The sequence below is a fragment of the Dipodomys ordii genome, unplaced genomic scaffold (genome assembly GCF_000151885.1).
Source record: "Dipodomys ordii isolate 6190 unplaced genomic scaffold, Dord_2.0 Scaffold35, whole genome shotgun sequence".
NCBI lineage: Eukaryota > Metazoa > Chordata > Mammalia > Rodentia > Heteromyidae > Dipodomys > Dipodomys ordii.
This window is the reverse complement of record NW_012267251.1, coordinates 8,486,519-8,499,393: the sequence shown is the minus strand read 5'-3', so window position 1 is coordinate 8,499,393 and position 12,875 is coordinate 8,486,519. Positions and strand designations below refer to the sequence as shown.

At 37.6% G+C, this 12,875-nt stretch overlaps 1 protein-coding gene across 3 annotated transcripts in view; it reads right to left on the bottom strand.

The window, feature by feature from the left end:
* Ppp1r12b (protein phosphatase 1, regulatory subunit 12B) overlaps positions 1–12,875 on the bottom strand; it is a 212,546-nt gene that overhangs the window by 78,229 nt on the left and 121,442 nt on the right. For all 3 annotated transcript variants that reach the window (XM_013017500.1, XM_013017501.1, XM_013017503.1), the window contains 4 exons: positions 5,922–6,012; positions 1,136–1,324; positions 727–916; positions 535–638 (listed from right to left, as the gene is read on the bottom strand). In XM_013017500.1, coding sequence (XP_012872954.1) covers positions 535–638; positions 727–916; positions 1,136–1,324; positions 5,922–6,012 — 574 coding nt within the window. The remainder of the gene's footprint in view (positions 1–534; positions 639–726; positions 917–1,135; positions 1,325–5,921; positions 6,013–12,875) is intronic.

Below are 12,875 nucleotides of genomic sequence, written 5' to 3'. Positions count from 1 at the left end.
AAAGTATTGACTGTTTTGTAGTTAGTAAGCATTGGTGTACCTCTTTAAAGACTCAAGTCTTCTGTTTTCTATTATTTGTTCTTTTTTATTTCTCTCCAAAAAGTAAAAAACTAGGTCAACAAGACTTAGATTAACCTACAGATTATTAGGCTCTAAACTTATGTGTAGTAGGATACTATTGAGTCTATGAGTTTCAGGAGTTATTCAGGAGGACTGCTAAAGTTTGCCAAGTTTAGTCACTTCTTTTAGTTGTTTATATGGTAACTGTAAATGGCTAGCTTTTTAAAATTCCTTATCCATTAAATACTGAGTGCCTACAATATGTTTCGTACTGTTCTAGTCATTGTGCACTTAGAAGGAACACATCAAATGGGTCTCCTACTAGCTGAATCTTTCTTCTCTTTTCCTCAGTGATAGTTCTTGGTAATCTTCTAGGTCAGGGCACCATGTAGGGCTTATCCTCTTCAACTCCACAGAAAGAAGATGGCAGCCATGGGAAATGTGGTATGCCCGAGCATGGACTAACCCACTTACATCCTTTGTCCAGAAGTTGATGCCTGTGCCTCTTCGCCGCCGCCTCCTCTCTCGGATGGAAAGCCTATCAGAGGACTGATCATCTAAATCTGCTTCTTTGCTCTCTGGTCAGAGATAAAACACAGTATGTATCTTAAGAAGCTGAGGCATGTGCACTGGGGAACAGTCAACATCTTTCCAAACTATACATACCACTCTTGTCCATTTCCTTTGCAGTTGTAGTATTTGTGGTGGTCTCTGAACTCTCAGAATCAGGGGCTGAAGATTTGCTTGTCTGTAGCAGATGGGAACTGGTATAGAATGAAGGTCTTGATGTAGAAGGAGACACTGGTGTTGTGGGCTTGTCTAGCTGAGATGGATACCTCATGTGATGATAGACAGGCTAGAACAAACCAGAATGAGATATCAGAGGTCAAACAGAGCCAAACAATAAGGATAGTAGACTTATTCAATATTATTCTATTTCATCCTCCTTAATGCTAGGATTATAGGCATGTACCACCATGGCTGGTTCAAATGAGTGGTTCACTGCATGGTAGAGTATCACTAGAATTCTCCAAATCTATTCTGCTTGTCACACAGCCAGAATAAATTAGCTCACCTCTTCCCAGGGTTGCTGACCTTCCTCAGCTTCCTTTGCTGGGGCTATGGAGGGATCCTGCTTCTCAGTGCTCTTCTCTGGTGCTTCAGTGTCTACAGGCTTCTCTCCAGGCTGCTCCTGAGCTTGCCTCTCTGCCCTTGACCGGCTGAAAGTCCTTTCTGCTTCTTGAAGGTCTGTTAGGGTAACACCCTAGGAAAATATCTCAAGATCAGGACAGTTTCACACTAATATGGAATAACTTGAGCAGGGAAACTCTCTCCAAAATCAAATAGTTATTGAATCCCATTATGGTCCCAAAATGTACAATGAAGACATTTAAATGCAGGATTAAAATAAACACCACAGTATGTAGAGAACTCAGGCTTGAGTCTAGATACATTTTGAATGCAATACTTTAGCATTCCTAATGTTATCTCCAGAAATAGGCCAACATTGATGTCTGCCTGTCATAGGTATACTTCTTCCATGTACATAGTGTTCATACATAGGTGCTACAGGTGTACTTCTTCCATATTCATAGTGTACAAAGTATCTTTTTTTTTGGGGGGGGTCCGGTTGTGGAGCCTGAACTCTGGGCCTGGGTGCTGTCCCTGAGCTCTTCAGCTCAAGGCTAGTGCTCTACCACTTGAGCCACAGTGCCACTTCCGGCTTTTTTTCTTTTTGCTTATGTGGTGCTGAGTAATCAAACCCAGGGCCTCAGGCATGCAAGGCAAGCGCTCTACCACTTAGCCACCTTCCCAGCCCCAAAGTATCTTTATTTGAACACTCTTACTCTCTCTCAAGATCAAATGGCTAACCAGAGATTCTCTCAAAAGCAGTTACTGGGAAAAAAATGCTAGAAAAATCAGACACAATTTCTTCAACAAATGGTGCTGGAAAAATTGGTTTTATAGCCAGGCACTGGTGGCTCATACCTGTAATCCTAGCTACTCAGGAGGCTGAAATCTGAGGATTACAATTCAAAGCTAGCTCAAGCAGGAAAGTCCCTGAGACTCTTATCTTCAATTAACCACCAGAAAACCAGAAGTGGTGCTGTGGCTTAAATGGTAAAGTGCTAGCCTTGAGCTGAAGAGCTGAGGGACAGTGCCCAGGGCCCAGAGTTCAAGCCCCACAACTGACGAAAGAAAGAAAGAAAGAAAGAAAGAAAGAAAGAAAGAAAGAAAGAAAGAAAGAAAGAAAGAAAGAAAGAAAGAAAGAAAGAAAGAATTATCTACATATAGAAAATTGAAACTAGCCTTCTCTTATCCTGCACAAAAACCAATTCAAAATTGATCAACGATATTTTTCTTTTTTTGTTAATCGTGGGGCTTGAACTCTGGGCTTGGGCACTGTCCCTCAGCTCTTCAGCTCAAGGCTAGTGCTCTACCACTTGAGCCACAGAGCCACTTCCTGTTTTCTGAGTGCTTTATTGGAGATAGGAGTCTCACTGACTTTCCTGCCCAGGCTAGCTCTGAATTGTGGATCCTCAGATGTCAGCCTCCTGAACAGCTAGGATTACAGGCAAGAGCCACCAGTGCCTAGCTTTTGATCAACAATCTTAATGTAAGGTCTAGAACTTTGAAACTATAACACAAAAATACAAGGAAATCACTGGAAGATATAGGCACAGACAATTATTTTCTGGATAGAATTCCAATTGCCTAGAATATAAGACCAAGAATTAACAAATAGGATTTCATCAAATTAAAAGTTTTATACATCAAAGGAAACAGTTACCAGAATCAGGAGACAACTCACAGAATGCTATTCAAGGAATAAAGGCTCAAAAGATGAAAATTCAGAGCTAGCTTATAACAACAATAAAAAACAAAAACAGAAACGAAAAAAAAAACGCTTTTACTACCCTAGATTAGTTTTTCTCTAACATTATTTCCTAAGTAATTCTGGGAATCATATAGAAATGTTTATATTCCCCTACCATTTATCTCTCACTCATTTATCCAATAAATACAGATGTGGATTGTTTATTTACTATATGCTGTGGGAGAAAATTATAAACAAAAATATGATCAGTCTCCTACTTCATTTCCATTAGGATGGTGAAACCAGGAAACAAGTACTAGCAAGAATGTGGACAAATTAGAACCTTGTGCAATACCTACAGGAATATAAATTGGTGGGTCTGCTATGGAAATAGTATGGCAGTTCCTCAAAAATTTAAAATAGAATTACAGGGTACATGCCTGTAATCCCAGTATTAAGGAGGAGGGAGGCTCACAAATTCAAGGCCAGCGTAAGGTCCATAGCAAGTTCAGACTAGTTTAAACTAACATAGTGAGACCCTGTCTCAAAAATCTTAATAGAAGTAAATTAATTAATTTAATTAGAAACGACTACCATATGATGCAGCAAATTCCAATTCTAAGTATATATCCAAAAGAACTGAAAATAGGATCTTGAAAAGACAGTATGGCAGACAGTATACACCCATGCTCATAGCAGCATTATTCACAAGTCAAATGTCTATCAATAGGCAAATGGATAAATAAAACATGGCATATACATACAATGGAATATTACCCAACTTAAAAAGGAAATTGTCATACATGCTATACAATGGATGAATCTTGACATTATGCTAAGTGAAATAAGTTAGATACAAGCAGACAAATAACTATATGATTCTACTTATGTGAGATTCCTAAAGTAGTCAAATTTATAGAAACAGAAAGTAGAATTACTGGCTGCTAGGGATACGTAGGGAATAACTGCATAATGGTACAAGTTCTAGAGTGGTGACAGCTGCACAACGAGGTCACTGCACTTAATACCAATGACCTATGCACAAAATGGTTAATTGGTAAATTTTATGTTATGTATATTTACTGCCATAAAACAAAAAACACTGAGTCTTGGTCCTCATGGAGGATACATTCTAATAAGTGGAACACACAAATAATCATCAAGCAAAAATAACGGCAGAATATTTGACCCACTTGGGAGGTCCAGGGAAGACAACAAGGGCCTTTTGCTGCAATGCACAATGTCCTGTTCGCAGTCACCACGTTCCCTATTTGACTTCTGTAGCATTTAAATCTGGCAAACATATCCTTTTTGCTGGAAACTGATTTTTCCTTCATTTCCAGTGTCACTGCTCTTTTCTGGTTTTTGTTTCACTTTTCTGTATATTCGTTTTCTCTCTGCTACATGAGCTCATCTTTCTATGACTCCTTAAGTAATTAATTTATAGCTTTCTCTCCATTGTCACTGCCATTTCAACCTGGGTCAGGAACTTGTCATTTTCAGCTTGGACCACCATTAACAGCTGCCTAGCAAGTCTTCTGGTTTTTTGCCTTGCCAAACATATTCTACTACCACTCCCATTAATTCTCTGAATGGAGATTTTTGTTAAATATTATGTAGATTGTATCACATGCTTCCAATGGCTCTTGCGATACTTTTCTTTTGCTTTTGGGTGATAATTTATATTGAAATATAACCTGCATATCATAAAATGTACTCTTTAAAAAGTGTATAATTCCATGGCTTTTAGTATGTAATAGTTATGCAATTATAACTGATAATAGTAGAACATTTTTGTCACCCCCAAAGAAACCTTATGCCCATTAGTAGTTAACTCTCATTCTTCCTCCCTGAAGCTGCTTATGCTAATTAACCTTCTTTCTGTCTGGTTGTGCCTATTTTGGACATATAGAGTCCATTATGTCTGGTTTCTTTCACTTATTGAGTTTTATCCATATTGTAACATGTGTCAATACATCATTAGTTGTGTTTTTTTTGGTCAGTTGTGGGGCTTGAACTCTGGGCCTGGGTGCTGTCCCTCAACTCTTGAGCTCAAAGTCAGCGCACTACCTCTTGAGCCACAGCACCACTTCCCATTTTCCGGTAGTTAATTGGAGATAAGAGTCTCATGGACTTTCCTGCCCAGGCTGGCTTTGAACCTTGATCCTCAGATCTCAACCTCCTGTGTAGCTAGGATTACAGGTGTGAGCCACCAATGCCCAGCTACCTCATTAGTTTTTAATGTCATACAACATTCTACTGTATGGACATACATATTTTGCCTATTCACTCATTAGTTAATGGATATACATAAAAATACATACATATATGCATTTGTCTATACATGGGATATTATTATTTGTTCCTATGAATTAGTGGTTTGTTTCTACTCTGGATATTATGAATAATGCTATTATAAACATCAATATACAAGTTTGTCTGTTTATTCCTCTTGCCAGTCCTGGAGCTTGAACTCAGGTTCTGGGAGCCCTTCTTTAGCTTTTTTGCTCAAGGCCAGTGCTCTACTACTTGAGCCACAAGTCTACATGGCTTTTTGGTGGTTAATTAGAGGTAAGTCTCATGGACTTTCCTGCCTTGGCTGGCTTCCAACTTTAATCCTCAGATATCAGTCTCCTGAGTAGCTAGGATTACAAGTTATATACAAGTTTTTATATGGGCATATGTCTCTAATGTATATACCTAAAAGTAGAATTGCTGGGTCAAATGAAAACAGTTGGAGGAACAGCTAAACTGCTTTTCCTTAGAGAATCTTAAAATATAACGGGGTAGAGAGATTGTTCACATACTTAAGTACAAGTAGAATAATTCATTTTGCTTAGAACTTGGAGAAATGAGACAGGTGCCAAATAGAAGTGAAAGAGTAGTCAGATGCAGCTATTGAGTGCAATGGAAAATTAAACTTAAAGAAAAACTTTAATACAGTAGCTGGAACAAAGGCATTTGTTGTAGAATATTTAAAATGCACATCTAGTGGAAAGGTAGACAAACAAAAATACATTAGTAAAAAGAAAGTTTCACCCACTTGAGTAGATCTTCGCGTCTGCCGAGCTTGTCTGGAACGTGCTTTCCGTAAAGACTCTGCTTCCTCATCACGTACAGGAGTCAGATAGGACCTGTAGAGAAAAGAATAGGCAGAAATAAGAGCACTGTTCAAGGAATGACAAGATGCTGCCATTCCTGAAGAGATGTCTACACTCTAAGAATGAACCTTGCCAGAGTCAAAAAAAAACAAGAATTCTATTCAGCATCAGTAAATGTGACAGTATTCAAGAACATTATTTCTAAATGTGTTACCCTTCATAAGAATCGGTAAAATAAAGATTTTATTTCTTCCTTCTCTAACTAATTTCTATTTCCTTTTTTGCCATCATGCTTTGAGTTGAAGTTCTAGGACAGGGCAAAAGGAGATATACATGCTTTCTGTTCCTGACTTCAGAGAGAACACTTTCAGCATTTTTATCATTAAGTGTAACACCTACTGTATTTTTTTTCAGATATGACTTATCAAATTAAGGTAATTCCTTTTCCTTTCTATACAAGTCATGCTAAGAGAGTTTTATGTTATATATTTTAGCTTTTTTCTTTTCTTTCTTCCCTCCTCCTCCCTCCCTCCTTCCCTCGCTCTTCTCCCTTTCTTTTCTTTTCCCTCTTTCCCTTCCTTCCTTCTTTCCTTCCTTTTCTTTCTCTCTTTGTTTTTCTGTCTGTCTTTTGTGCTGAGGATGGAATCTAGGGCCTAGCATTCTTCATCTGAATTACATATCCAACCCAAGATGCACCATTTTTTAAAAATGTAGATGTAGTTTTAATATAGATTCATTATTATTTAGTTTAAAATTCCCATGTTCACCTTCTTTTTTTGTCGGTCATGGGGCTTGAACTTTGGGCTAGGGTGCTGTCCCTCAGCTCTTCAGCTCAAGGCTAGCGCTCTACCACTTGAGCCACAGAGCCACTTTCTGTTTTCTGAATGGTTTATTGGAGATAAGAGTCTCACAGACTTTCCTGCAGGGCTGGCTTTGAACCGCAATCCTCAGATCTCAGCCTCGAGTAGTTAGGATTACAGGCATGAGCAACTGGCACCCAGCTTCTATGTTCATGTTCTTAAAAGAAATTTGGCCTATAATTTTCCCTTCTGGCAATATAGTGGCTAGCTTTATGAATGAGTTATATGAGTTAGGAAATTTTCCTATTCATTTTCTGTAAAACTGTGTATAAGATTTAGATTTCCTTAATGATTTCACCAATAGAAGAATAATAGAATAAGTTTAGAGTACTCTTTGTAGGAAAGTTTTAAATAAAAGTTTCACATTCTTAAATGGGTGCTGGCAGATCATACCTATGATCCTAGCTACTTGAGAGGCTGAGATTGGGAAGATCATGATTCAAGGCCAGCAAGGGAAAAATTATTGAAAAACCCTATTTCAATCAATATCTGGATATGATCGTGTGTGACTGAAATTCTAGCTGCAAAAGAGGCTAATATCAGGAGAATCATAGTTTCAGGCCAGTGTAGGTGAGGAGTTTGTAAGATCCCTATTTCAACAAAAAAATTTGGGTGTGGTGGTACACACCTGACATGCATGATATTATAATATCATGTCTTAATCAGTCATTTGGAAGATCTATCCAGTATTCACAAATTTAAGACAGGGTCTTATTTTAAAGCCCAGACTAGATTGGTACTCACTCTTTATCTTAAGGTTGGCCTCCAATTTGCAATTCCTGCCTCAGCCTCTGAAGTGCTGGGATTACAAACATACATTTTCATGCCCAAGTAATACATACATTCTTTAATATAACTTTGGATCTTTAAATAATCTTTAAATACTGGGAAGTTGTCATCATTTACAATGACAACTACAAATTTTCTAAAACTAATTTTTGAACTATATAATGCTTTTATTACCAGAATGTTTCAAGCACTGATCTTTTTATAATTCTGCAATACTGCCTAAGATTCCCAGTTTTACAATATCCAAGTAGAAGTGTGATTCTGTTGCAGTTTTTCAGAACAGTATACAATCTTTAGCTTTCATGGTTCAGATCTAATGAGAAGAAACAGGTTTACTTTGGCCTGAGATACATATGACCACAAAAGAGCACGAAAGTATAAATTTGCCCCAAGCACACTGTTTGAGCATTGAAAGTTTAAATTCTATAATGGACAACAAATAATTACCAGGCTTGTTTTGTTTTGTTTTAGTTTTCAAGGAAATACCAAATGACCAAATCAGAAAAACCATTGCTTAACTACCTTGTAAAAAATGGTACTCTGTGGATTGGTACTCCTATTGTATACTCTAGGTCTTATTGGCCATGTTTTAAGTATTATATGCCTTTCATATCCCTTTATCTCTCTTAGTTTCAGTCACAATATCTTCTCTCTTTCCTCTCCTTCTTTCCCTCCCTTTTCCCCTTCCTTCTAGGAATACTGCTTTTGAACTCAGGATCTTAACACTGGGCAGGTGCTCTACCATTTAAACCATGCCACCAGCTCTCACATTTAGCTGGTCTGCTATAAAACCACCAACTGAATTTCTTAATTTCAGTTATTTCCACTTGATTATTTTTTAGTATATTGAAGTTCTCTGGTGAAATTCTCTATCTTTTATTTCCTTGAACATATTAATCATAATCATTTGAAAACCCATGACTGATAATATCAACATCTATATTCCTATAATCTATTTTGTTTTTCTTTTTGTTATTTGCAAAATCAATTTTATATGTTGGCATATCTTAGTAATTTTAAAGTAAAACCAGAAACATATTTAATTAAAAAATATAGGGAAAACTTGTGGAAGATATCATCATCCCTCAGAAAGAATATTCTTTACATCTGACAGTAATGCTAAGAAACTCCTTCTCAAATTTTCACTTGTGTCAGAATTACTTGCTAGGTTCCCCAACCCGATTCTAAGTTTGGGTGTAAGGCTAAGAGTTTTATTCCTGTTTATTTCTCAGCTGATGATGCTGACCTAGAGACAACACTTTGAAAACCATGTGGCTGAGACACATAATCCTAATCCATTTTGAGACTGAGTTGCTTGGAAGCTATCCTTCCATCTTTGTGGGGGCTGCTCTATTTCTAGCAGGGCCGTAAGAGTAAGATCTTCAATGGTCCCAGATGACAGCCTGGGTTAGCCCTGAGGCCCTTCTTCCTAATTATTGTTTCCTTAGCCCCCGGAGACTATTGAAAAACCTGCCCAATGTCTTAGCTTTATCAGCAGATTCCTCAAGAGAAGAAGCACAGCCAAATGTTAGGTACTCATCTCTATAATTTCCTTGATCCTTCAAGTCCTCCCTTAATAATTATCTAATATCTTTAAGGATTTTTTTCTTCATTTTAACTAAGTTTCTAGTTATTCTCAGTGACAAAATTTTGTATAAAACAAAATATGCCACAGGCTGAATAAGTCCCTACCATTTTTTTTTTTCAGGTAAGGGGTAGGTTTATTCAGTAGACCTGCTGGGACCAGGCAAGGTTGGCACTCCACGCGGCTGGGAAAGGCCTGGGAAAGAGAGAGAGCTGGGAAAGAGAGAGGAAAGAGAAAAGAGAGCTAGAGCAGAGAGAGAGCAGAGAGAGCTAGAAAAGAGCCGCAAGAGAGAGCTAGGTAGCAGAGAGAGAGCTAGAAGAGAGCAGTGAGAGAGAGCAGAGAGAGCTCAAAAAGAATAGAGAGAGCTAGGTAGCAGAGAGCTAGAATAGAACAGAGAGAGAAAGTCTGGGCCTGGGCTAGCCCTTATCTAGGGTATAATGAGAGAGAGCTGGGAAAGAGAGAAAAGAGAGAGGAAAGAGCTAGAGCAGAGAGAAAGCAGAGAGAGCTAGAAAAGAGCAGCAAGAGAGCTAGGTAGCAGAGAGAGCTAGAATAGAGCAGTAAGAGCTAGAAAAGAACAGAGAGAACGTCCCTACCAATGGGGATTAATAACTTGGAATTCTGATATATCCTCCTATGTACTGAGTTTGGTAGGCTTGAATTGTTTCTTCTTATATACCTTTCCATTGACTCAACTCAAAAAACAACAAAAACAATCAAGTTCCAAAATACACAGAGTGATAGTCCAGATACTGGACTTGGTGACCACAGTAGAGACATGGGACTAACTTCTCATGTCTGGATTATCAGTTAACCTACTCACCTGCAAAAATAGCATCATTTTAATTAATCATTGGTTATCTCTATTACCATATAGGTCTACCATGTGTCCTAGAGGGCAGTAAACACTGTTCTTTGTATTTGCTATGAAAATGAGATTAAACAATAAGTGGCATTCAAACAATTTATTATAGATAATTAAGTATGATTTAACAGTATCTATTTCTACAGTTTATAGTGTCCCATTACCCACTGCAGATGGACTGATTTTGTTAAAAAGTTGAGCAAAATGCTTAGCAATTTACCAGTGAACACTAAGGAAGTCACAATAAGCAATAACAAAAGACCTAAATTGTGCTCTAACAGGTATATTATAGGGATAAGGTACCTTGGTATGGGAATCGGATTGCCTGGTTTTTGCCAGGGTTCCTCAACTTACTTGTGAGCTGATTTTTAATAAATTGAACACTCTAAACCTAAATTTCTTACAAAAAGAGGATTCTGACAATTGTGAGAGATGTATACAGATGTACTTACAGGTTTGTAGTGAAAAGCAAACTCAAACTGAGGTAAAGCACTTAAACCATGACCACCACTCCCACCACCCCTACAACTACATTCTCTTCAGTTCCTCCTTCAAAGTTTGAGTAGTAACTTGGAAAATGAAGAAAGGTTTTGAGTACTGCAATATCCACTCATCTAGAGTTCTTCCTAATTACTAGTATTTTTTTAAAGCCAGAATTGGATAATTCATTTGGAAGAGTTTTTAATTTCCTTGAAAATATTCTCAATAAAGGTTTTTAGGGTTATCTAAGCAAAATAAAACTACTTGAAACAGAAGTATAAAAAGAGAACTAGGAGGGCTGGGAAGGTGGCTCAATGGTAGAGCGCTTGCCTTGCATGCGTAAGGCCCTGGGTTCGATTCCTCAGCACCACATAAGCAAAAAGAAAAAAGCCGGAAGTTGTGCTGTGGTTCAAGTGGTAGAGCACTAGCCTTGAGCTGAAGAGCTGAAGGACAGCGCCCAAGCTCAGAGTTCAGGCCCCATGACTGGACCCCACCCAAAAAAAAAAAAAAAGAGAACTAGGATTTCTAAGGAGAAAACAAAGCTTCTTTCCCTAGAATGATATGGGGAGGTCTAGAATTCAACATGAAATTGGTTTTGAAATACCTTTAAAGAATTTAAGAGTTCAACTCTATTGAAGGGAGAAGGTACTTAATTTAAAAAAGCTCATTTTAAACATGAAAGAAATCAAGATGGCTATTGGTCCTTAATATGTCTTTTACTATATGATATAATTAGTACATCATTTATATTTTATATATTAGAATATATTGTATAATTATAGGCATCCTAGATAGGTGTAGTTTTTATCAAACAGCCCATCAATCAAATAGAAAATTTAGAAACAAAAATTTTGAATTCTCATACAAACATTATACATCTCAGTTGCAGAGGAGCTCTTGGTCAGCCCTGTATTATCATCAAGTGTGTATAACTTGTGTGGTCTGCTCTTTATTTTATAAAACTATGTCTACTAAAGAAGTAAATGGTACTCCTCATCCCTGGTCATAAAGGAAATGCAAATCCAAACAACTGAGAATCCACTTCACCCCAGTCAGACTGGCCTACATTGTGAATTGAAACAACAAATGTTGGCGAGATGTGGGGGGGAAAAGGAACCCTGTTGCACTGTTGGTGGGAATGTAAACTAGTACAACCATTCTGGACAGCAATCTGGAGGTTCCTCAAAAAGGTAAACTAACGAAGTGTCCACCTAGAACACCACAAGTCAGGATACCATAAAGACGCTTGCACATCCATGTTCCTTGCTGCACTATTCACAATAGCCAAGTTGTATATACAGCCCAGATGCCCTACAATAGATGAGTGGATCCAAAAATGTGGTACCTATACAAAATGGAATTTTATACAGCCATCAGAAAGAATAATATTGTGTCATTTTCAGGGAAATGGATGGACCTAGAACAAATCATGTTAAGTAAGGCAAGCTAAGCTCATAGTCACGTTTTCTCTCATATGTAGAAGCTAGATCTAAAGTACAATGGGACATGATAAATTATACAGGACTCTAGGCATTCACATACAGTGAGACCAAAGAAGAATATTTTTAGAAGACCACAAAGGAGCAATGCCTGTATGACTCTGATCATATAAAATAATATTTGTCAAAATGAATTCCAGGAAATGGAAACAATAGGGTTTTTTTTGTAGTTTTGCTTTCTTTTCTTTTTGTCTTCTTTGTTCATTTATCTGTCTTGGAAAGGGCAAGGAGGGAACACAGAAATGGAAGGACACGCTGAGGACCAAGCTCGAGCTTGCAATAAAGACTCCTTTGCTTTAAAAAGAAAGTGAGAAAGAAAGAAAGAAAGAAAGAAAGAAAGAAAGAAAGAAAGAAAGAAAGAAAGAAAGAAAGAAAGAAAGAAAGAAAGAGAAATGCAAGGACAAAGGGTAAACAAATGCAGCAGTGGTACTCACTAGACACTATGTTGAAAAGGAACTATACAAGTTGTGGGTGGGAACAGAAGGGAAAAACTGGGAAGGAGCAAAGGAAAGGATGACATTGTCCAAAAAGAAATGAATTCTTCACCTAACTTATGTAACTGTAACCCCTCTGTACAGCACAATTATAGTAACAAAAAATTTTAACAAAAAAAGAAGCAAATAGTGCCCCAAAGGAAGGTAAAAGTTATGTGGCTCAAGAAGTGATAAGTGAAAAATTTAGATCTATTGAAAAGTAACATATCTTTTATGGATGTTATATGGTGTTATTGGAAAAAAATGAACCAAGAATCTGTAACTCAGTACTGAACTCTATGTGTCATGGGTATTTGTGGGTCTCACTGGAACATGATCCCGCTGGAA